The sequence below is a fragment of the Vicugna pacos genome, chromosome 18 (assembly GCF_048564905.1).
Source record: "Vicugna pacos chromosome 18, VicPac4, whole genome shotgun sequence".
In the NCBI taxonomy this organism is placed as follows: Eukaryota; Metazoa; Chordata; class Mammalia; order Artiodactyla; family Camelidae; genus Vicugna; species Vicugna pacos.
In genome coordinates this window covers 13,566,981-13,591,040 of record NC_133004.1, presented here as the reverse complement: position 1 = coordinate 13,591,040, position 24,060 = coordinate 13,566,981, and the positions used below count along the sequence as shown (strand labels likewise).

At 47.7% G+C, this 24,060-nt stretch overlaps 1 protein-coding gene, 1 long non-coding RNA gene and 1 other non-coding gene across 9 annotated transcripts in view; 1 reads left to right on the top strand and 2 right to left on the bottom strand.

The window, feature by feature from the left end:
• The window catches only part of LITAF (lipopolysaccharide induced TNF factor), a 29,723-nt gene extending 6,100 nt beyond the window's left edge, over nucleotides 1–23,623 (bottom strand). Inside the window, exons 1-2 of one of the 4 annotated variants that reach the window (XM_072942200.1) lie at nucleotides 23,553–23,623; nucleotides 1,467–1,692 (exon numbers count right to left, since the gene is read on the bottom strand). In XM_072942200.1, coding sequence (XP_072798301.1) covers nucleotides 1,467–1,686 — 220 coding nt within the window. In that variant the 5' untranslated portion in view covers nucleotides 1,687–1,692; nucleotides 23,553–23,623. Of the gene's footprint in view, nucleotides 1–1,466; nucleotides 1,693–7,536; nucleotides 7,558–14,181; nucleotides 14,202–17,940; nucleotides 18,008–23,552 lie in introns of those variants that run through there. The other 3 variants (XM_006204195.4, XM_072942202.1, XM_072942201.1) reach the window with 3 other exon arrangements.
• On the bottom strand, nucleotides 4,320–4,426 carry LOC116277889 (U6 spliceosomal RNA). The gene has a single exon (XR_004187328.1). It is a non-coding gene; the product is annotated as a U6 spliceosomal RNA (small nuclear RNA).
• LOC140687024 (uncharacterized) lies at nucleotides 7,567–17,329 on the top strand. Of its 4 annotated transcripts, none has more exons than XR_012061034.1 (3): nucleotides 7,567–7,798; nucleotides 16,597–16,668; nucleotides 17,042–17,329. It is a non-coding gene; the product is annotated as an uncharacterized lncRNA (long non-coding RNA). The 4 variants fall into 4 exon arrangements; XR_012061033.1 differs by having other exon boundaries at nucleotides 16,888–17,329; XR_012061031.1 differs by having other exon boundaries at nucleotides 16,848–17,329.
• Nucleotides 23,624–24,060: the final 437 nt, after the last annotated feature.

Below are 24,060 nucleotides of genomic sequence, written 5' to 3'. Positions count from 1 at the left end.
CCACGGAATTGTATACTCTAAAAAAGTGAACTTTACGGTATGGGGATCCTATCTCAACAAAGCTGCTATTAAATTAAAACAAAAACAAAAACAAAAACGGAATAATGGAGTTGTCGCTAGGATTGGATGAGACCAACATGACAAAGAACTTCACCCATGCCTGGTACGGAGTGAATCCTGCATAAACAATGCCTTCATTTCACACAATTTCCTTAATAAACTCCAATGCCTGGCGATAAGGCTGGCATTTACCAAGCCAGGGGATACTGGCCTGGTTCTTTATGACAAGTCAGGGGATGTGCTGATACATGCAACGTGTATATAAAATCAGGCTAAAAAGAGAAAACTATGTGAAAAACACACGCAGACATTCAAAAGCATCAGGAGAGCACGCAGGGTGATGGGAACCTGGAGCTTAGCATGCTCTGTTTTTTGGCAAAGCTGTTTAAGCTCGTAGCTCTGTCAGAATGACTTCCTTCTGTTCCTTTTTTATGTTGTTGAAATGCCATTTCTATGACCTATGTATTAGGGGACACTAACTACCACCCAGAGCTAACCAGACAATGTTCCTAGAAAGACCTGGACAGATCCCCCCACCCCAACCCCTGCAGAAGAGCAGTATCAGAGCATAATTTAGCACTTACATGTACATTTTAATAAGTTCTTTTTTTTTTTTGGTGCAAGAATGAGTTATTTATTGATCAGAGTGTGATCTAAAATACTCTGAAGTCATTATCTTATCCTCTTTCATCTCAAGGGGTCCGAGTTACTTGAGCTCAATGACAACAGTTCATGTTTAGCCAATGATTACTCACAGAACTTTATTTAATCTTAACAGACCCCGGATGTAGGTATTTGACGAGCCCATTTGACAGATGGGGAAACTGAAGCACAGGGCAGTTAGGTGAAGCCAGGCAGCCTGACTCACGGGTCCACTCTCTGAGCTGGCTATCTCCTCCTGAGCTGCTTGTGATTCTGAATCAGATTTGTACCTGGACAGCGGGAGGTACCAAGGTGCGAGGCCCTGAAGAAGTAGCTGGAAGGCGAGGGAGTCACTTGTGCTAAAGGTGGGCAGGGGTGGGTTTCAGCTCACCCATTCCTCATTCACAGCTGCTTCATCCCCCTTCCTACTCCAGCTCTGGCCTCGGGGCAGGGGTTCTCCCGCCGGGAGCCGTCAAAAGTAAATTCCCATTCCCAAATTCCTCTGGGACAGTTGGTTGTGCCTCTGCGTTAAGTGCCAAAGGATTGGTCTCTGGTGGACTTGGGAAAGCTCATCCAACTGTACTTGACTATGGAAGAGCCATAAGCCTCACTGACATGGAACCTAAAAGACCAGATGTGAAATTTCAAGACAAGGGGGAAAGTTGGACCGACTGGCACTTCACTTAGCCCCTCTGCAAGAGTCACTCTGGCTGCTCTCCTGACTCTGACGGAGAACCACGGAGAAGCTGGGAGGCTGTACGTACTTGCATTGGGGTTGGGGACAGGCACTGGCTGGGTATAGTACGCAGGAGGATTCATGCCCTTCCCATCCGGGCCCGTCATGAGCCCCGTGGCTGGCCCGGGCACGGGAGCTGGAGGCGTGGGGTAGTAACTGTTAACGGCCACTGTCTCTTCATAGGATGGGGGTGCAGTTGGCCCCGAGGAAGGCCCAGCGGCCGCCTGGTAGGTTCCTGGAGCAGACATTTTTACCTAAAGCAAAACCAGAAGATACCAGGTCAGAAATTCAACTGACATCTCTCCCTCTCTCTTTCTCACGCTAAATCTTTCATTTACCCCCTAACAAAATGAAAATCTGAGGAAATCACCTGTCCAAAAGCCAGAAAAGGAGTTTACATCCCTTCCAGCTCCAAGAATCATAATTTTAACAAGAGACTCCCTACATAAAGATAAAAGAGATGATGATGACGAAAGAAAACCACCCAAACCTAGAAAATCCCAAGGGCAACATTAGCCAAATTTGAGCAGAAGTTTTTTCACACTTGAAACCATCACCCGACTGAGACCTCTCTTTCACATCTAGTCTTTCTTTTCTTTTCTTTCTTTTTCTTTTTATTAACTGCTGCAATTTTTACTAACAGTGTTTCAGGTGACAGAAAAGACAGACATTCAAAACCCAACCACAAATTATGGCAAATGTAAGAGTGAGCAAAACAAGCCAGATGCCGAAAAATGCACACTGTGTGGTGCCATCTACCTGAAGTCCAGAAACAGGCAAAAGGAATCTTGGGGCTAGAAGACAAGAAAGTGGTTACTCTTGGGAGGGGAAGCTGAGTCTGGAAGTGGGCAGGAGAAGGGCAGTCATGATCTCTTTCTTCATCTGGGGGTGGTTATATAGGAATGTCCAGTTTGTAAAAATATGAGTTGTACAATTAAGTTATGTGCACTTTTCTGTAAATATGCTGTAGTTTAAAAAAAAAAAAGTAAACATAGTGTCCACTGACAAATGAATAGATAAAGAAGATGTGGTATATTCATACAATGGAATACTACTCAGCCATAAAAAAGAACAAATACCATTTGCAGCAACATGGATGGATTTAGAGATTATCATATTAAGTGGAGTCAGTCAGACAGAGAAAGATAAATATCATATGATATCATGTACATGTGGAATCTAAAAAAATGATACAGGGGAAGTGTATAGCTCAAGTGTTAGAGCACATGCTTAGCATGCACAAGGTCCTGGATTCAATCCCCCTGGTACTCCTCAAAAATAAATGGATAAATAAACCTAATTACCTCCTCACCCCAAAAAAATTTTTTAAATGATACAAATGAAATTATTTACAAAATGGAAACAGATTCACAGACATAGAAAACACACTTACAGTTACCAAAGGGGAAGGAGGATGGGGATAAATTAGGAGTTTGGATTAACAGATACAGACTACTATATATAAAGCAGATAAAAAACAAAGTCCTACTGTATAGCATGGGCACTAAATTCAATATCATGTAATAAACTATAATGGAAAAGAATCTGAAAAGGTGTATATTTTAAAATTTTTACTGTATTTTAAAAATTATATACATATATAACTTAATCGCTTTGCTGTACACCTGGAACTAACACAACATTGTAAATCAACTGTACTTCAATTAAAAAGAAAAAAATTTAACTGGCATTTATAACCAATAAAATCAACATGAAAACACACACACACACACATACACAGAGATACACATACACCAGCAAGTTCCCATTTTGAAAAATGAGAATCAGAGCAGCCAGGCACATATTTTCTTTTGTGAAGGCAAAGAAAGGGTTTTTTTTTTCCCTCCAGCAAAGCTGATGCCCGCCTGGAATTACATGGCCTGGACCCAGGGTGTGTTCCTGTCTGCGGTCCCATGCTCAGCAGCCCCCGGGGCAGCCGGAGAAGGACACAGTGCCGTCCTTTGTCTGGTTCTGTTTTTCCAACGGGGCAGGGCTAACGCTGCGCTGGAAGATCCATTCAAACCTGTCTCAGGAGAAACAGGGCAGTGAGCTCCGAGGGCAGCGAGCCATGGTCCGGGGGCTTGGACGGGCCTGCCGCCACTTCCCACGCACTCTGCTGCCTCTTCTAGAACCCGTGGGAAGCAGAGGCAGCAATTCATTCTGCTGCGGGGAGAAAGGGAGAATCCTTCAAGGATGCTCTGCCTTTCAGCTGAGCCCGAAAGAGGAGATTTCTCTGAGGAAAGAGATGAAAGGGCTTTCAAAGTGGAAAAAGAGGCATGGGAAAGTGACTACGCATAAAACGCAATCAATCAATAAAGCGAGATAGGTTGGGGCTGGGTTCTAGAAAATTTTGAAAGTCCTATGGAGATGTTTGGACCTTATTCTGTAAGCCTGTGCTGTCCAAAGGAACTTTCTAGAAGGATGGAAATGTTCTCTATCTGGGGTGTCCAATACGGTTGCCAGCAACCACACAAGGCTCCTGAAGAACACTTGAAATGTGAGGAACTGAACTGTTAAACTATATTTAAGTAATTTAAATTTAAAACCTAATACACAATTCACTTATCAGAAAATCTTTATGTAAGTCTGGGATGCCGTGGGTTAATCAATCTACTTTTTCAACAGCCAATTTAAGGAACCCTGGATTGAGATCAAATGTTTTTGGTAAAATTTTAGCATCCAATTTGGGAGAGGATGTCAACATGAAACACACCCTGGATTTCAAAACGTTTTTAGAGCGTTAATGTGAAATACATCGTGTATAATTTTTTTATGCTGGCTGTATGTTGAAGCTATAATATTTTAGCTAGCTAGAGTTAAGTCAAATGTGTTGTTAAAGGTCATTTTATCTGTTTCTTTTAAATTTCTATTTATTTTATTTTTTTTAACGGAATGCTTCACGCATTTGCATGTCATCCTTGCGCAGGGGCCATGCTAATGTTCTCTGTGTCCTTTCAGTGATAGTGTATGTGCTGCCGAGGCGAGCGCTCTTTTTACTTTTTAAAATGTGGCTACTAGACAATTTTAAGTTGCCTATGTGGCTCCCTTTCTGGTTCAGTGGGGCAGTGGGAGCCACGGAAGGTTATAGAGAAGAGGAAAGGTCCAACCCTAGACAGGACAGATGAAGCAAGTCTGTAGGAGAAACAAGAAGCAAAGCCCAGAAGGCCCCTGTGCGTGGGTGGAGCAGGGGGGCTGCCGGTCTACAGGGCAGTCTACAGAGGGGGTTAGCCAGGAGTGCAGAAGTGGGGTTAACAGGACCACACGACATCTTTGTGAAAACAGGTTCAGGTTTAAAAATGACAGTAACTGTGAAAAGTGGTTAAGGTGTACCGTCAAGTTCCTCTGACACACAGGAACAGAAACGCAGAAGGAGGAGGGAAGACAGGCCACAGACACCAGCCCCAGGACAACTCTACCAGGCTCAGCTCCCAGGTCGGCCGATGTCCCCCCCTCGCTGGCCCCAGGAACCCCCCTCAGTCTGTGGACTGGGCTCGAGGAGACTTCAGCTGGGGGAACACAGCCGCCTCGTGCCCCTGAGTAATTTACATCCGTGCTGAACGGCAAGAACTCACTGTCCCTTCCTGTCTCAGGAAAGGCAGACCCAGAGCTGCCTGCACGATTTATTATGAAAACTGAGTCATACAAAAAACCGCAAGGGCAGAAACCGCTGTGTGTCCAGAAAGCCTAAAATAGCACAGTTTGCCGTGGTTGCAAAGGGGGTGCTTTGGGTGGGGAAATAGAAGGTCTTGGGGTGCCCAAAATTCTGCAAATAGTTTGGGTCAAACCACTGGGAGGCCATGGCTCAGAAGCAGAATTCCTCTCCTTCAAGACCACCGCCTCTCTCCTCCAAAAGAAAAGAAATGCAGCTAGAAACCGTGTTGCTGAGAGTGCATACCCAGGTGCTAGGAAGCTGGGGAGAGGAGGGGGGTGTTCCGTCCATGACATCTAAAGGAAGGAAGGGCCTGAGCTTCTGGTTCTGGAAGTTAAACACCTGTCCCCCACCATTTTATTGACCATCATCATCATTCTTGGGGTCACATCCTATTTTCTGGAACTTCAGGACACTGTCTCTTGGGAATATTGCTTTTGGATCAAACAGCCACATAAATACGCTTGTAATTCCAAAAAGAATGAGAGCAACGGGTTAGAATGGTGAAAGAAAAGAAAAGAAAAGAGAAAAGAGAAAGAGAGAAAGAAAAGAAAGGAAGGAAGGAAGAAGGAAGGAAGGAAAAAGGGGGGGAAAAACCATAACCAGCTGCTTTGAAAGCTTTCTAAATAAATTCCACAGCCTGCCTCCCTCCAGGCCCCAGGCCAGGAAATGCCACTTCAGTCTGTCCTGTTTCTTTATTTTCTCTCCTCGACTCCATCCCATTTCTTCTTAATTTGGATTCCCTCAGGGGCAGGAGGCTCACATAGCTACCCACTTAGCCACCCTTCCAGAAAGGATTTGTTCAACTGGCCTCTACCCACTCCTCCTCCACCCCCTCCTCACCCCCACAACATGAAACTCTTCAGAGCAGCACACCTGCAGACACAGACACACACAACATACGCATATGCAAAGACACACGCATGCTCCACTGTCATCAGAGAACCAGTTATCATGCCAGAGGAGGCCAGGCCGCCTGTGCGCTGAGGCACTACCACAATTCCATCTAATACTTGCAACCCTTTTCCTGGGACAAACTGGAAACCACAAGAAAAACATCTCTGAATTTAACAAAACAGCAAAGCCACAGTTATGCCGCATAAAAAGCACAGCCTTGAGAATCCTTTGGTGGCCCTGGGTGGTTGGGGTGGAGATGCTGCCGCAGGGCCCAGGTTGCCATGGTAACAGGGAAGCTTTGTGGGGGGAAGAAAGGAACAAACAAGGGAGTCTCCTCCCGCCTTCCCCAGTTGTTTAACTTTGTTATTAAGCTCCTGAGAGTGGCTTTTCTCAACTGTCCATTTAAAAGGACACACTGGAGGGGATTCTCTGCCCATCTTCTACCCGCGCCTGCGGAAATCAAGAAAATGCTAAGGGCTCATTGTTTTCATCATCTCAGAATGACGCTTTTATGAGTTCCTTCCAAATTCACAGAGAGGCATTCCAAACCCATTTTTTTAAATATGGAAAATGTGACCTGTGTAGTCCCACAAGGCCCTATATTCAGAAGGGCCCGTGATGGGGAGGGTGTAGCTCAGAGGCAGAGCGCATGCTTAGCATGCACAAGGTCCTGGGTTCAATTCCCAGCACCTCAAGAAAACAAACAAACAAACATACAAAACAGAAGGGCCTGTGCTCAGTTGAATGCTGCCGCCATGTGAATTCTGAATTCTTCTTGAACCAGAGGCCCTGCCTTTCCATGATGCCCTGGGGCCAAATGTTAGGTAGCCAAACACAGACCACTAGTTACAGAAAAGGAAAAGGCGGCATTTCTGATGCATGAAGAGATGCAATTTCTGATGTAAGAAGCACTCGGCTTGGGCCTGGAAACTGGCCCTGGGCAGCTGCATAATCCTGGCCCCCACTTTCTCATCCATAAATATGCCAACTGGAATTTTCGGGGTCCCTAGCTGAAAACGTCCCTTGTTCCAAGTTTCAACAATTCGTTCGGTAAAAGATATTCTCTTAAATGGGCAGTGTGGGGTATTCAGATATTTATTCCTGAGCCTGAGAGTAGCTCATTCGTTGAACCCAGTATAGAACAGGATTTCCCAATCTTGTTTTCATTACGGCTGTCTCCCCGACTCCCCTGCCCCCACAAAAAAAAAATGAAGTTATATTTAAATTCAATTAATTAATTTAAATATAATTTAATTTTGACCTGATGAGAGAAATTAAAATACTAAGAACTAAGATTTTGCCGGGCACAGTTGAGTTTCGGAGGGCCACACACCACTGTAACATCTAAGACGTCTGTCTACCTCTCCCCTTCCCTAGGAACCGAGTTTCATTCCCTTGGGTCCTCAGAACCCACAGTCTGGAAAGAGGTATTTGGGTCCAGTGAATTCCCCAAATCACCAACATTAATTCATTTAGTATTTCTAAAATGTGTCTCCTCTTTTCTCGATGTCAAAAACACAATCATCTGAACACGTTTTACCCTTCTACTGACCGAGTCCTGGGATCCCCTGTATCTCCATATTCTTTTCCAGGCATGCCCAGCCCTCTAATGACTTAATCTCATGAGTCACAATGGAAGGAGGTGGACGGGGTGAGGGTGATCGGCTCCGGGGACACTCCTTTCTGCCGTACGGAGGCCAAACAGGGCTGGGCTGGTTGGTGTCCACTTCCTCCTGCACAGGTCACTCCTCTGGGTCTTGAATCTGCTGAGTCCTCACCACAGGAAGAAAGTGAAGGGTGCTCAGGGGTACCAGGTAACCAGGCTGCTTAAATTTTATTTTGGCATCTTTGAGACAATGGTTCTGGCCTGAGCAAAATCTACTACTCATTTTACAATCACTACTCCACACCCCATCCCAGATTGACAACTGCATTAAGATGTACCATAACGGGCTCTTACTTTACCGCAACAGGCCCTGTAATTCATGCCCTTACATGCATCACCCCATGTAATTCCCACATCAGAGTCAGGAATTATTGTTATCATCCCCCCTGACTTACAAATGAAAAAACTGGGGCCCAGAGGGGTTGAGTCACTTGTCCAAAGTCACACAGGTGGAGTGGCAGGGCTGGGGTTTGAACCGACGCCCATCAGACTCCAGAGCTCTTTAGAAAATGCACCAAGCCACTTCCCATGCAGGGAGATCCCGACACAATCCACAACCTCAGTGAAACGTGACAGGAAAATCAATTCTCAGTGGAAGCCACACATCTGAACCCCAGCGATGGGTCACCTCTTTCTCTCTGCCTCCCTAAACACTAGTGAAGACACATTTACACAGACTTTCACACCACACACCCAAGACAAGCTTTTTAAAATACGTGCCTATCATAGATTCCAACAGATTTTATCACTAAGGACTTCGCGGTTCAAAACAGTCAGCTTCTTCAGAGAAGACCAGGGGGCCAGGATCTCAAAGATCAACCAAAGGTAGATAACCACAGAGCTCTTCCTGCTCAATCTGGGGACACAAACAACGAAGGGGAGGCCTCAGAATCTCTGAGATGCCACCTTTATCCAACGAGGCATGTTTGAAGCCACAGCATGGGGCCGGGATATCTCAGCCAGCTAAGTCTCAGCGCAGCCCTGTCCTGACTTTCATGTAATATCGCTGTTGAAAGACAGGAGGAAAAAGCCCTCAGAATCCTGGAGAGAAGCCACACCAACAAGCACAGCGGTCTCCATGCCTCGAGCTCCTGAAACCGTGAGACACAGGAATAAACTCTGAGTCACGTTCAGCCACAGATTTATTTCTAAAAAGTTCCTGAAACATCCCGGTGGAGCTGCTACTCCAGACACTCACATAAGCTCTGGGAGTCACCTTACTTGGTCTGTACCCGCACAGGAGTTCACGGGATGTCTTGTGGGGCCAAGCCTGGTGGCGTTTGCCTGAAATTCCAAATTCAGAGGCCAGGGTCTGACTTCCGGGAAGCCTAGAGATAGCGGGCTGACCAGCTGAGAAGGCGGTTCCAAGACATTGCCAGGATGACAGTCGAAAACGTGATGCTAAGTGAGAGAAGCTCGATGCAAAAGGCCACATGTTCTGTATCCATCCGTTTATACACAATGTCCAGGATAGGTAAATCCACAGAGACAGAATGCCAGGTAGTGGTGGCCAGGTGGGGGGGGCAGCGGAGGCTGGTGCTGGGAGGAAATGGGTACCGGGTTTCTTTTTGGTGATAAAATCGTTCCAGAATTAGACGGCGGTGACAGCTGCACAACACCATGAATGTATTACGTGCCACTAAACTGTGCACTTTTAAATGGTGAATTTTATGTTTTGTGAACATTACCTTAATAGAAAGAAAAACAAAAGGAAAGAAAAAGGCTGTGCTAGAAATCTCTAGTCTCCACACCACAAACCAAGGTCTGCAATTCGAGTTTCAAAATCCACAACTGTTCTTAGTTCAACCCATCCAGGGGCCCCACTTATCTAAAATTGAGACCACTGGGGTCTTTCTGATACCTCCCATGTGCACCCCGACTAAGGTGACCGAAAGTCCTGGGCTGCCCGATTTGGGGGGGGGGGTCCCAGGACCCCACTCTGCCTCTCACTTCACCTCCCACCATGGCTGCAGATCTTTAATGCGTCTGCAGCTTTGTTGGATATCCCCAAAGCCCCATGTATGTTCTTTCCTCTTTACCCATTTCCTTCCTTCCCTACCGGTCTACAAACTCCTCTCACCTATCTTATCTCAGCTTACGTGTCACCTCCTCCAAGAAGCGATCTCTGGCCTTCCCAGGGGAGAACTAATTCCTCCTGAAAACTTCCCTACACAGTGAAGAAATCAGGGGTGCAAGGTCTGGAGCCAGACTGCCTGTTTGGTTGCATCTAAGCACCTGGGGGAAGGACTCTGGTGCCTCGGTTTTCCCATCTGTGAAATGGGCACACTGGCCGTTTCTTCCTCATAAGGCTCTTGGTAGGATTACATGAATCCACTTGTGAAAAAGACAGAGCAATGAGGGACACGTAGGCCTTCAGCACGTGCTGGCTGTCATCAATACATGTCTCTCTGCTGTCCTTGTCACAGGGCACTTTTCTCGTCCTTCTTCCTAATCAGTCTGTGCATCCTATAAAGGCAAGGATTGGTATTTCTTAAAATCTGCAACCCTTAGCACCTAGAACTCAGCTGAAAACATCACGGGTGTTTCTAAGGAACACCCACTGTCCCAGTTTGCCTAGGACAGAGGGGTTTCTCTGGATGTGGCATTTTTGGTACTTCAACTGGGAAAGTCCAAGGCAAACCAGAACAAGTCGGTCACCCTGAGATTTCAGCAAATGTTTGGAGAAAATGATACCTATGCATGAAAAGGACACCAAGACCCATCTTGTGTGGCACCAAGATTGAGAAGCAGACGTCAACAGGCGGGTCTCACCCTAAGAGCCTCAGCTTAGAGTGTGACAAAAATGAAGTTTTCTTCAAGGAAGATGTTCCCAGTGACAGGCCTCAATAACAGATGGTCTCGTGCAGTTCAGCTCAAGGTGATGTGAGGATTTGGCCAAAGCATCACCAAATATGCCCCAGAGTTAGAATCACTTAATTGGGTCTGGAGTCCTTTGCTTCCTCCAGGATTCCTTGGGGGAGTGGTATTTCTCAATGGGGCACCCTGGAATCTCTCTGCAGGAGATCAAGAGGTGGGTGGAAAGAACTTGAAAAGGAAACTGTGGAGGCGTGCAAACATGAACAAGATAAAATCAGAAAGAAAGGAAAAAAAAAAAAGCCACAACCTCCAAACCTCAAGATCGGTTCATTTTTATTCCTCGACGCAAACGTCTGAGGCTGCCGACGGTCTGCAGAAGGGACCCTGGGTTTTTGCCAATATCCACTCCCAGTTCTGGCTGGAGTTTCAGAAGAGAGTGAGGAGAGGGGCGCTTCCTGCATCGCACCATCCATTCTAGATCTGGACTCGTGAGCAGGCACCTCAATGCCACCCCCTCAAACTCAGTACCACCTGTCAGTCCATGTTCGCCACCGGGTCCCTGGCGTGGCTCCAAAGCCACCTGTAACACATGGATGGTGTCATCCATTCTCCAGAAACAACACTGACTTGTTTCATGGATGTCAAAAAAATTCAGAGGCTCTAACGAGCTAGTACCATAAGATGCCACAAATGTCAGCGACTGCTGCTGTCACGTGTGGACCGGAAAGGGGGACCGAGTTCACGCCTTTGCGGCCACCTCCACCTTCAGTGCTTGTTCATAACAAGCAGGGACGGAAAGGGTCCTCTTGGCAGATGAGGGGCAAAGGAGTCTCGAGGGACTTTTCCTTCCCTCCCCCATCCCCTTCTGGTGACATGACCAACAGGCAGGCAGGGTCCTAAAGCAGAGGACAGAGAGGTAAATCCACACACTGAGAATCCTGACACTTGGACGATGGTACAAGACACACCGGCTTCACAGCCGACTCCATCAGGCACTGACGCGGTCGGGGAAGTGAGGCCACGGCCACTGAGCTCAGAGACATTACAGGTGGGACGTCCCTGCCTGGTGCCCAAGACACCATCACACCTGCGGTTTTCAGAAACACCTGCGTGTCCCCGGTCATTTACAGGCGTGGGCGGGCACCACCCATCTCTCAGGGTCAGTAGGAATGGCATGGACCCTGGCCTGCTGAATACCCAACCGTGATTCGGAGAAAAGTGAAGACAGGGAAGAATGTGAGGGCATGGGGCATGGAGAGGGGAACAAAAAGGGCCAAAAGAAAACTGACGATAGAATTTTAAGGCAGATTGGATGTTTAAATGCAGAAACTCTCAGACCAAACGTCCTTTGTTCAAATTCCAACTCTGCCACCTCTAGGCTGTGTGAACTCGGGAGAGTTGCTCCATTTCTCTGTGCCTCGGTTTCCTCATCTGGAAAATGGGCTAAACATCCCTACACCTCACAGGGCTGCAAGTGGACACGCCCAGAACACTGGGCATGTGGGTCACTAGGAAAACATTAGTCCTCATTACCTACAGGGAAGCAAAGTGCAGCGAGGGGGTCAGTTGCCCACATTGACACAGAGGAGGCAGGAGGACCCAAGCACAGATCCCAGCAACCACCTGCTCCCATTCTGGGGCCACTAACCTCATGCTTTTACATGTTGGCCTAAATCCTGTACAGTCTGACCCTCCCACGCTTACTCACAGTGCGGTAGACAGAATAATGCCCCCCGGAGTTGTCCACACCCTAATCCCCAGAACACGTTGCCTTAAATGGCAAAAGGGACTTTGCAGCTTTGATGAGGTTAAGGCCCTTGAAATGAGATGATCGAGGTGGGTCTAATGTAACCACCAGGGTCCTTCTAGGAGGCAGGCAGTGAGGGCCTGAAAGAGAAGATGACCTATTAGCTTTGAAACTGGAAGAAAGAGTCATGAGCCAAAAAAGCAGGTGGAGGGTGAGGGGTACAGCTCAGCTGGTGGAGCGCGTGCTGAGCATGCATGAGGTACTTGGTTCAATTCCCAGCACCTCCATTTGAAAAAGAAAAAGAAAAAAAGAAAGAAACTCAGGCGGCCACTAGAAGCTGGAAAAGGCCAGGAGATGGATATCCCCTGAGAGCCTCCAGGAGCACCTTGAGTTTCACCCACTGACACCCATCTTGGCCCTCAGACCTCCAGACTGACCAATAATATCTTACTCCAACCACAAGGCTTGTCATTTGTTACAGCAGCCCCAGCAAACGAACCTGCCTGCCTTGTAGCTGGGCCGCCCAACCCCGACCAGTCCTGCGGACTCTCCAGGAGGCTCTCCCCTTCCCACAGTGGGTGCCCCAGTGCTGGGACCTGGGCCCCTCAACCTCCCACCCTAGCCCCCTGGCATCTGTCCACCCACCCTCAGCTCAGAAGCAGCCCCTCTCCAGTTCAAACTTCACTTTAAGCCGCCCAGAGTGTGGCCATACCACCATGCCCTGTCCCCTCTGTCCCAGGGGATTCTGCTCCAACAACGCCCCCTCCTGCCAGCCCCGCCCTCTCCGCTGGCTCCTTTCCTGATCTCTAAGCTGGATCAAATCTTTTCTTATGAAAAGGTAAAAACAACCCTCCCTTCTCCCTCAGCCTGGGTCCTCAGTCCCTCTGGCTCACTGCTTCTCTTCCACGTCCATGGATTCACCCCCGCCAACCACTGGTCTCCTTCCTCCCTCAGCACTGACCCCTCCAAGCCCACTTTCTGTTTCCTGTCCTCCTCTGGAAGGACTCCCTCACTGGCCCGGTCCTGCACCTCCATCCCCTTCACATGTACCTTCCACAGCAGGTCCCTGGGGGCTCGGGGGTCTGCACACATCTATGTCCCCTCACTCCGGAACCCCACACCTATCAGGCTGACCGCGGACCACTCACGGACAACTCCCCTCAGTCTGCACATACAACAAGATGCTCACCTCTCTCCAAAGCAGGGAGATACAGTTAAAACAACTCAGAGACAGTCAATCTTAACATCATCAGTGAAAAATCACGCGGGCATCACATACCTGCTGATGTGAGGGAGTGGTCTTCCTCCCCACAGACCCTGGCCCCAGGCGCACCCCAAGAAAACCGCAGGCAAACCCAAACTTGGAGAGTTTCTACAAGGCCAGAACCCCTCGAAACAGCCAAGATCATGGAAAGAAGGAAAGTCAAAGAAACTGTCACAGACGAAAGAAGAATGACACGTGACAACTGAACACAGGGTAGGATCCTGGATTGGACCCTGGAACAGAATCCAGTGGATAAACTGGTGACATTCAAATAAAGTCTGGAGTTTGGAGTTTCTTAGTTGTAGCATATACACCCGGATGATGTAAGACGCTAACAAAAGGGGAGGCTGGATGGAGTATACGGGACTTCTGCACTAACTCTGCAACCTTTCTGTAAATCTGAAACTATTCCAAACTGAAAGGTTTGTGTTTTTTAAAAAAAACCCATCACTGATATCAAGATCTTTTCCACCCGTCATTAGATTTTCCATTTTCACCCCGGTAAAGAGCAAAATGTTTGGTTGTACGCAGAGCTGGCCTGGGTGTGGAGGAACAGGCCTCTCCTGCAGGACTGGTGGGAAGGTACACAGAGGCTCACACAATACAAGAGTCTTCCAAAATTCAACACGCATGAGTCCTCTGACCCAGCAATTCGTCCTCTAGGGGTCTGTATCAGAGACGGCCCCCACACAGGGGTACTCACCTCAGCGTTGCTAGAAGCTACCTAACTGTCCATCAGCAGAGGACCGGGCAGACCAGTTTTGGCCCACCCGCATAAGGGAACGGCATGCCGCCATCAAGACAGAACAGGGAACTTCCCGTGCAGAAATGCAGTTATCTCCGAGATACATCATTGCATGAAAAAAGCCCAAATGGTGTTCACTGTAGGCCATCATTTGTGTGTAAGGAAGGAGATACATACTTCCTTATAAAATATGCATAAAATGTCTCCAAACGGATACACAGGAAACTGATAACAGTGGCTGACTGTAAGCAGAGAAGGGAGGTGCACTGGGGGATGCAGCCAGAGGAAAGCTTTCCACCCTTAAACCCTAGTTGATCTTTTGCATGTTGAGCCATAGCAATATTACATAATCAAAAACGTAAGGAAAAAATTAACAAATCAAAGAAAATGTTTATAGTTATAACTTAATAAATGTATGGTTTATAATTATGAAATTTATAATTTATAAAATTAAAAATTTTAGGTCAATCATTTGATTTTTAGAATTTTATTCTATTTATTTTTTTATTCAAGTATAGTTAAGTTTACAATGTGTCAATTTCTGGTGCACAGCATGATGTTTCTGTCATGCACGTACATACATATATTCATTTTCATATTCTTTTTCACTATAGGTTACTACAAGATGTTGAATATAGTTCCCCATGCTATACAGTAGAAACTTGTTTATCTATTTAATACATAGTAGTTAGTGTCTGCAAATTTTTTAATTAAGTGAAATTTAAAATAAAATATATTAGGGGGTAAGGGGCATAGCTCAGTGGTAGAGCACGCACTTAATGTGCATGAAGTCCTGGGTTCCATCCCCAGTGCCTCTGTTAAGGGAAAAAAATTAAAACAAAAATAAAATAAAGGGGGGAGGGTATAGCTTAGTGGTAGGGTGCATGCCTAGCGTGCATGAGGTCCTGGGTTTAATCCCCAGTACCTCCATTAAAACAAACAAACAAACAAACAAATAAACCTAGCTACCTACCCCCCAAAATAAACTAGTTAATAATAAAAATAAAATATATAAAATAAAATTAAAAAGATACATTAAATCTTTTTTAATGGGGGAAAAAAAAAGAGCCTGTTCTGCAAACCCATATTTGCCCTCCCCAGGCTGGCCTCTGGTCTCCTCCCACTGCTGGGTGAGGTGACGTCATCACAGCCCTCTGTCCCATCAACTGCGTCATGTCCCTGCCCAGCACCTGGCCCTCCGTCCCGCCCTGAGGGTTTGCAGATGGATTCAACTACTGATTAGTTCCCTTTGGTGAGATGTGCCCTTCACTGGTCCCGCTGTAACATCCCCAAGCCTGTACTAACAACATCCTATTTGCCAAAGTAAAATTATTCTCTTTTGCATGATGGTCCATTTTTCATGTGGGAGGTTCTGAAGGCTGATGGCAGATGTAGGATGGAGGTGGCATTGAACCTCCCTCTCCGGCTGTAAGGAACCCATTTGGGAAGACAAAGTTCATCAACATGGGGATATATGGGAGCAAATACAAAGGGGGACCTGAGCCCAGATTCTGAGGCAAGTGGAAGTCTTAAGGCAAGTGAGGGACACAGGCAAGGGCAGAACAGGAGGTAGGTGAACAACGTGGCAGAGATGCAGAGGCAGGCACACCTGTGTGGGGTGGGGAGGTGAGTGGCAGTTGGCCAGGAGGGTGGGGTCAGGTTACGGAAGCCTTCGCACCATCAAGTCTGGACCTTTCAGGAAGGACCCACGCCCCCACCCCCCGCCACAGGTTCTGTTTCATTAACCAGCAGCCCAAGAGTGACGTGAAAAACCCCCGAAGTTTTCAACTCCTGCCAAGGACAATTCCGATTCTAAAAATAAGCCTCAAAACCTTACCAGGAGAAACCAACCACAGCAGAAGCCACCCAACAACTCCCCGTCAGTATAAACACACATCAAAGGCCCGACGGCCCAGAGCCAAGCGTTCCTCTTCCCAAATCACGTCGAAACACAGCGAAAACACAAGTCTCGTAACTTCTGGTGTTGCTTCATTCTGACCCATGCCCCTTTTCAATATCCCTCCCCCAAAAGTCTCTTATTAATCATTTTCTAAAATGATCCCATATTTCTCTCTGCCTTCTTAAAGTGTGCAAAAAAAAAATAAACAAGAAAATGCTTGCGTCGGCATCTTTTGGTTCTGTGATGCTCCCGGCAGCCCCCATCCCACCCCTCTCTTTGCTGCTTCAAAGCTTCCAAGGACCAGGAAGCCAGAACCCAGCGTGTAAGAGCTCTGTAAAGTCAGAGTTACTGGTTTCCTTGGGTGCCTCCCATAAGGAAAGTAAACAAGCCCTGGCATTTGTCTTGGTTATAAATGTGTGTGTTACTTGAGAGTCTCATATTTGCTTATTTCCTCAATTCTGGCTATATTCCAGGTAACCAAGGGTACTGTAACTGTCATGCTTTTGAAAAACCAGAGAACCCTCTCGTCTTTAGCAAGACTTAAGGTGAGAACAGAGTGGTAAACGTTTACCCACTGCAGTTTTGTCAGGCTGGCCCCGTCTCCCTGGCCTATCCCACACACTCCCAGCCCTCGATGACATACGCCTTCCTCCTGCATCCTAATTGCTTCCTGTCTGCAAATTAGATACTGTTTCCCTAACTGGACCGGATTATACCCCTCCAGGGGAAGGGCTGTGTTCCACGTTTCTCTGGATTCCCCACAGAGCTTTGGGAAAGCAGCGCAGACTACCTCCTTGCAGAGCTAGGATTTCACGGGGATACAGAGCATAGGCAGCCGATGTACGACGGGGTCTACAATGCAGGATCTTTAGAGAAGAGCTGCCTCGAAGCAAGCCAGCTCTCTGTTTCTGACCCCAGCCCTACCAGGACAGCCAAGGCTGAGCCCCAGGAGCTGCGCAGCGCCCGAGAGCGCCACGATCATTCTGCACCCCTCTCTGAGCCGCCAGGCCCTGCCTTCTCAGATCTCTCCTCCCTTCCTGACACCTCACAACAGGCCGGTACTCGGGGCCTGAGCCTGGGCACCTGGGACTGCTTCTTCCCGTGGGGCTGTCTGGGTCTCACTCCTGACCCTGGTTGTGGGGCCCTGCTAGACACTGTGCCCAGTGGCTGTCAGGTGCGTCCGGGGTTGGGGGCTGTCCTGGCTGCCTGTTCTCTGCAGGACTCCAAGCCCCACCAGCCCACCCCCCGCACATCAGCCACTCTGTTTCTCATAAATGGCAAGCCTTCTCGTCTCTGATGATGGACTCAATAAAAAGCACTGGACGAAAAAAAAAAAGTATTTTGGGACAGTGGTTTTCTTTCTTCCAGTTTGAGATATAACCGCCTTACAGCACTGTGTAAGTTTTTAAGGTGTACACAGTGGAAGGATTTGACTCACATCCATCATGGAGTGATTACCACAACAGGTTTAGTGAACAGCCACCCTCTCACGGATACAGCATTAAAGAAACAGAAATAAAATTCTTCCCCTGCAGTGAGAACTCTTAGGATGACTCTCTTAATAACTTTCATTTATAACGTACAGCAGTGTTATCTTTGTCATGTTGTGGTTTACATCCCCACTACTTATTAATTTATTTTATATTTATATTAATTTATAACTGGAGGTGGAGACGTGTGTATTTTGTAAATAAAGAAGAAAAGATAGACAACATTGTAAAATGACTATAACTCAATAAAAAATGTTAAAAAAAAAAAAAGAAGAAAAGACAGGTCTTCCTTACAGAAGAATTCCAAATATGTGTAGAAGCCCCTACCTCTAGGAGGCAAAGCTTGATCCCTCCCCTCCCTCTCTTGGGCGTGGGCTGGATTTAGTATCCTGCTTCTAAATAGTCTAGGAAAAGAGAAAAAGAGTCACTACAACAGAGAAACCTGGCAAACACCACCTTAACCTAGAGATGACGGTTAACATTACTAGCGATGATGTCACGCGAGTATCACGCACGCTCCCCCCGAAGTGATGTGAAAGGCACTTCATCTCTGTGGCATTCCTCCCCAAAATGCATAACCCCACTGGAATCATGAGAAAAACATCATACAGATCCAATGTGAGGGAAATTCTACCAAGTCTCTGCCCCGGACTCCCCAGAAACAGTCATGAAAAGCAAGGAGAGAATGAGAAACTGGAGGAGACCAGAGGAGACTGGGAGATGGAGCGATTAAATTCCTGTGTGAGACCCTGGAACAGAAAAAGGGACATCAGCGAAAACACTGAACTCCAGATAAAGTCCTAGAGTGTGGTCAATCGCGAGGCACCCATGTCAGTTCCCTAGTTGGACAAATGCACTGCGGGGATGATGTAAAGTATTGATGTGGGGCGGGGGTGCTGGGTGGAAGGTAAATGGGAACTGTCTGTACTAACTGCTACTTCCTGCAAGTCTAAAATTAAACTATAAGATGAACTGGAGCAGGCAAGCCTCACCCAAAAGCATTCGAGTTCATAAGTTTCTTAAAGGTTTATTACTTTTTCTAAGAATTTTTTTTTCTAACGTGTATTCTGGTTAAGCGGGAAAGATTAAGTGGAGGCAGAGGTGACGATCAGGGTTTCTGTTATTTATCATTAAGGATGAATGAATGGATGGATGGATGGACGGACAGATACATAGACTGGCTGGCTGATTGACTGACTGATAGATATCCCCAAATTTAAGCAAAAAGGCCTCAAAGTTTAATGAAATCTTCAAACCTCCTCTCAACTAAATGCACATTAATGCCCTGCCACAAATCGGTATCCCCTCCCTTAAGATATAGATTTCAAAACTCTCACAAAGTGGTTTTAACCCTAAGTAGGTGATAAATTCTTCTAAAAATACATCCTCCTGCTGCGTACAGAACAGTTTTCTAGATCAACACACAAAAGGGCAAGGCCTTCAGAGAAGATAAAGCAGCTTTTTCACCACCAACTTAATCCTCTAAAATCAGTTCTTTCAGGAAGGGAAAAAAAAAAAAAAAGAATAGTCAATTCCACTCCCCGCCCCCACCATCCGGCCCCAGCAAAGAATCCTGCTCTTAGAATATGTGCATCACAGAAATGACCCCAGGAAAAAAGGCATTCCTTCTGCAAAAGGACACACATGCAAATATCGGGTCTCCTAAGAAAATAGCCAAGTCTGTACACAAGGTGGAGAACCAGCTGGGGAGGCCAAATTGATCTTGTCTTTTATGGTCTCTGGAGAAAAATCTTCTTTACGATAATGTGAACATGAGTGAAAACTGTTACAAAAACCCTAAGGAACTCTCTGACTTCCACATTTATTAAATCGAGTATTGCTCAAAATTCTTAAACAAAGGGCCACTGGCATGTAATCTTTAAAATACAAAGATTCACGATGGGGAGGGTATAGCTCAGTGGTGGAGTGTGTGCTTAGTATGCACAAGGTCCTGGGTTCAATTCCTGGTACCGCTGTTAAAAAAATAAATAAATAAGAACCTAATTACCTCCCCCTCAATAAATAATAAAAGTAAATTAAAATGTGGTATTACTTTTAAAAATACAGATTCTGCAATGCTATTTGTTGTAATGGAATCTAGCCTGTAAATGGCACCAGAAAATGTCCCAGAAGAATGGTATTTCCTACACATTAATAAGAAGGAAGAATTTAAAGAAAAGGGGAAATTGGGATCCCCAATCCTCTTTGGAAAAGGAGATGAGAAACTACACTCTGGTTCTTAGGCTAATGGACCCCAGATAAGTTCAGATTCGGTGTACCTCATTTAAAAATACAGAAGCCCACAGTGAAAGGTTTCAGAGAAACGTTTTCAAATTCCATCTTCTGAATTCAGCCTGTTTCTGCAGTGTGATATGTTCCACAAGTCAAAGATACAGTTACCACAGTCTGAGAACCAGGTTCAAATATGGCCTATCTACAAATTACAGTGATTTGTGGAATGGAAAATGCTTTCACTGGGGAGCTGGGCTGCTCCCCCAGAATCAGAGAGGGCAATTTTCCCCTGGATGCTTGGTGAAACCACATCCCCAGTTTCCAAACGAATGAGTTTTTGATGAAACAGCACAATGAGAACATTAATAGCATTGCATCAAGAGACTGAGTTATATGTACCCTGATTACAACTTCATTTAAAAAAAAAAAAAACAACCCAAAAAAACCCAGGCATCAGGACGCAAGGTGAAGCTGCCAAATAAGGAAAACTTATGGCAGCTGTTTCGTTCGCAGGGTGAGATTATCCCTGATATTCTTTATCTTCCATGCTCTCAGTTAATACTGCTATTTTTTACGTAACTTTTAAAAATTCAATGCATCCTCTATGAATAATCTTCCTGGACTCAAGGCGAAGGCAAGTCAATGCTAAGCTCTTAAATTTATCCCAGGAACGCTATCACTTTTAAAACTCCATGAACGAAGTAGCTTAAACTCTCCATCTGTATTTTCTCTTAAGTTAACACCCCAAAAGAAGAAAGTGCCTCTGGCTTTAAGGATCCTGGTGAATTAACTTCCTACCTACTAGAGGTGAACAGGGAACTATCACACAGACACCCTTAATATTTCCTTTCTTCTGTCCATGCCTTACACTCTATGAAATTACGCACAGTTCTTCTTACTGATATACCTGCAGCCAAGGGGCAACTCTATTAGCTACAAAAGTGTTACCTGACTGCCCAGAGTGCCAGTGCAGGTTCAGACAATAAGACGAAATTGTGAGGACCCAGGAAAGTACCACTTAGAGCTCAAACGTTAAGATAACACCAGTGAAGTTCGGAACAGGCCACAGGCAGCCAGATGGGCGCCAAAGACATCATAAAAATGTCCGTACAGAAGAAAGGTAGGGTTAAGGAGGCCTATTTGCATGATGAGATGGACCACCTCGCCTTCTGAGCTATTTTTATTACAGTAAAAGCACAAACAAATAGAAGACCGCTGCAGTGCCAAGACTCTAGGACTTCCTGGATCTCATTTTCCCACCGTCACTGTAGCTTGGGTGGATTCATCTTCAGTGGGAGAAGTTTAAGTCCCTGATGGGCATCAGCCCATTCTGAGCGTGGAACCTTTGCTCGTGGGGATGGTTAATGGCAACAAAGCAGGCACTTTCTTCTTGAAAATGAACTTGGGCTGGAAATTCCTTCCAGCTCCTTGGATCTCAGTGGTTCCCCTTTTACTGTCCTCGACCCTGGGCTAGTCTGTGCCTCCTCCGAAGCTTTGCTGAGCTCTTCTGCTCATTGGAAATGTTGTCCACCCAGTCCTCATGTCCTGGCTCCTACATGTTCTAAGGCCTCTGCTTTTCTATTGAACTTTCCCTAACTAAAGTTCCTGGCCCTCAGCTCACACCTCCCTCCTCTCCACTTCTTTCAATCCTTCCAGAGTCACAAGGGCATTGGTGAGCACTGGCTTTTCACCTGTGTGTGTTTCCATTTCCACTCACAGCATAAACCTCTCAGGACCAGGAACCATTTCTTCTGTGTCCTTTTTAAAGGGTAGGGTAGGGGGGAGGGTACAGGTCAGTAACAGAACACATGCTTAGCATGCAGGAGGTCCTGGGTTCAAGCCCCATTACATCCATTTTAAAAAGTAAATAAATAAACCTAATTACCTCCTCCCCTCCCCCAAAAAATTTAAAAAAATAAAAATTAAAGCCAAAGGTAGCACTTTCTTTTCCTGCAGCCATCCAGTAAGAGCAACTGAAGGCACAGAGGGAAGTTTACTGGCCAAAGATAGTGAATGACTTCAATTTATTATTTTAGAGGCTTAAGAAATCGATCCTCCATCTCAGCTCAATCACCAAAACACTTAATCCATGAAAACATTACAACAAGGACATTTTTACAAATGTGAATAAGAGCATCTATTATTCATGCCTTAAAGTAACAGGAAAGGGGGAAGATGGGCCTCTCCCATCGTAGATCTACAATAAATGTTTCTTACAGAGGCTGGTGCACACTGAAATCCCAGAGCAAGGACAGGCTGAGAGGTACGCCAAGTGCAGCATGGGTGTTATTCTATGCCAGGTGGAGCAAGTCACCTGCTCTCTGGAGTCTGAACCAACTATGATAAAACCAAACATGCTGGTAGAGTCCCAGATACCAGCTCATGCCTTTACCCAGCATCCAGGTTACTCCTATTTTCAGAGCCACCCAGAGAAGGCTAGGGAGGCAGCCAAGCACACACTAATGCAAACCACGTCTTTCCTAAAAGGGCCCCAGGGGAACCTCAGGGCCAACCTGCGTACCAGACAGCCCCTGAACCAGCACCAGCTCACCAGGCCAAAGGAAGGGATTTATCCCTCTTGGGAAGACGGGCAGGAGAGTCTACTCTGATAGGTTAAGATGGAAGGCCCTGTGGCTTCCAGAAACTGTGGACTTCCCAGCCACTGAAGCTCAATCCAACAGGCAATGACATCAGCCCAGCTGATGTCCCTGGAATGCATGGCCCTTGCAGAATACACCCATTTCCCCATCATCTCCTCTCCCTGACCCTGACCAAGGGTTTCTGGCCCAACACCGACACTGACACTTAGATCCACAGTGACCGGGAAAGCTGAGGGGAAGAGGCCAACCTGCCCAGCTTGGCAGGGAGGGGAGATGTCCACCTCTGCCCCAGATTTCCTGGCCTGTGCCCCACTGGCATCCATCCTGCCCAGGCAGTGCAAGGGGTCCGAGCCCACCTTTGCGCTCACAGGGCGTGAGTCTTACCCCTACCCCTCGGGGGGTGAGGAGTTGCCAGGGCCCCGGCTTCCTTCGCTGTGTCCTGCATTTCACCTCTCGGGGGCTCCCTAAGCCCTCGGGTGTCCACACAGACACCCGCTGAGAGTGGTCCGGGATCCTGCGTAGAACCCACAGAGGCAGGAGGAAAACACAGAGGCCGTGGCCCCTAGTCGAATTTCTGGGACCAGCGTCCGGAAATACGTTGGGCTTTTTTGTTTGGTTGGTTTGGTTTCGGAATCCCCGGGTGATGATCCTGGAAATCTCAACTTTGAGATCGTAGTCACTAGAACGAGTCGCGACTTTCCTGAAGAGCCTCGAGGAGTCCTCTCCGGGGAAGGGGCCCCGCGGGCAGAAAGGGGCGCGCTTTCAGGTTGGGGCGGGACGATCGGCCCACCTGGGGGAGCAGGAACGGAGCCCAGCCTGTCCCACGGCGAGAACAAGCGCCGTAAGGCTGGAAACACCGTCTCGCTGGCCCCGCACAGACGATCGCGGCGGGACCCCGACGCCCTCTGGCACCCCCGCTTCGACCCCCGGGACCCGCCGGGGTTCCCGGCCGCCACGACCCTCGCGGAGCCCGGAGCAGGTGTTTCAGCCTTACGGACCCCGCTCCCCACCGCCGGGCCCGGGCGCCCCTCACCCTCGCCCCGGCCGCTGCGCCCCCTGTCCGCGCCCCCAACCCGCGCGCCAGCCGGCAGCCCGCGCCGCACTCACCGCCGCCCTCGCCGCCAGTCGAGCCGGGAGGTCTGAGCTGGCCGCGCAGGCGGGCGGGCTGGCCGGCGGGCAGGGGGAGGAGCGCCCGGCCGCGGGGGCGGGGGCTCGGCCCGCCGGGGCGGGGCTCTGCGGCTCGGGCTTCCGGCTTCTCCCCGCCTCCGCGGCGGCGGCGACCCGCGCCCTGCCACCCGCTGGGTCGTCGCCCTCGCCCTGAGACCCAGCCAGAGACCTGCGACTCTCCGTCTTCTGCCCTGCTCCTCCGTCCCTCCGATCTCCCAGTGTCTTCAGAACACCCCAAGATTACACCCCAGATCTCTCTCAGTCCCTCGGACCCCCAGTTTCAGCTGAGGCTTCTCGCGCTGACCTCGGGGCCCCCCAGCTTGCCACATCCTTCTGTCTCCCTCTTCGGATTCTGCCCCTGCACTTCGATCCCCGCCCTATGCCCGGCCGTCCCTGAAGCTCCGCTCCTAATTTCCAGCCCCTGCTCTCTCCAACTCCCCTGAGTCCC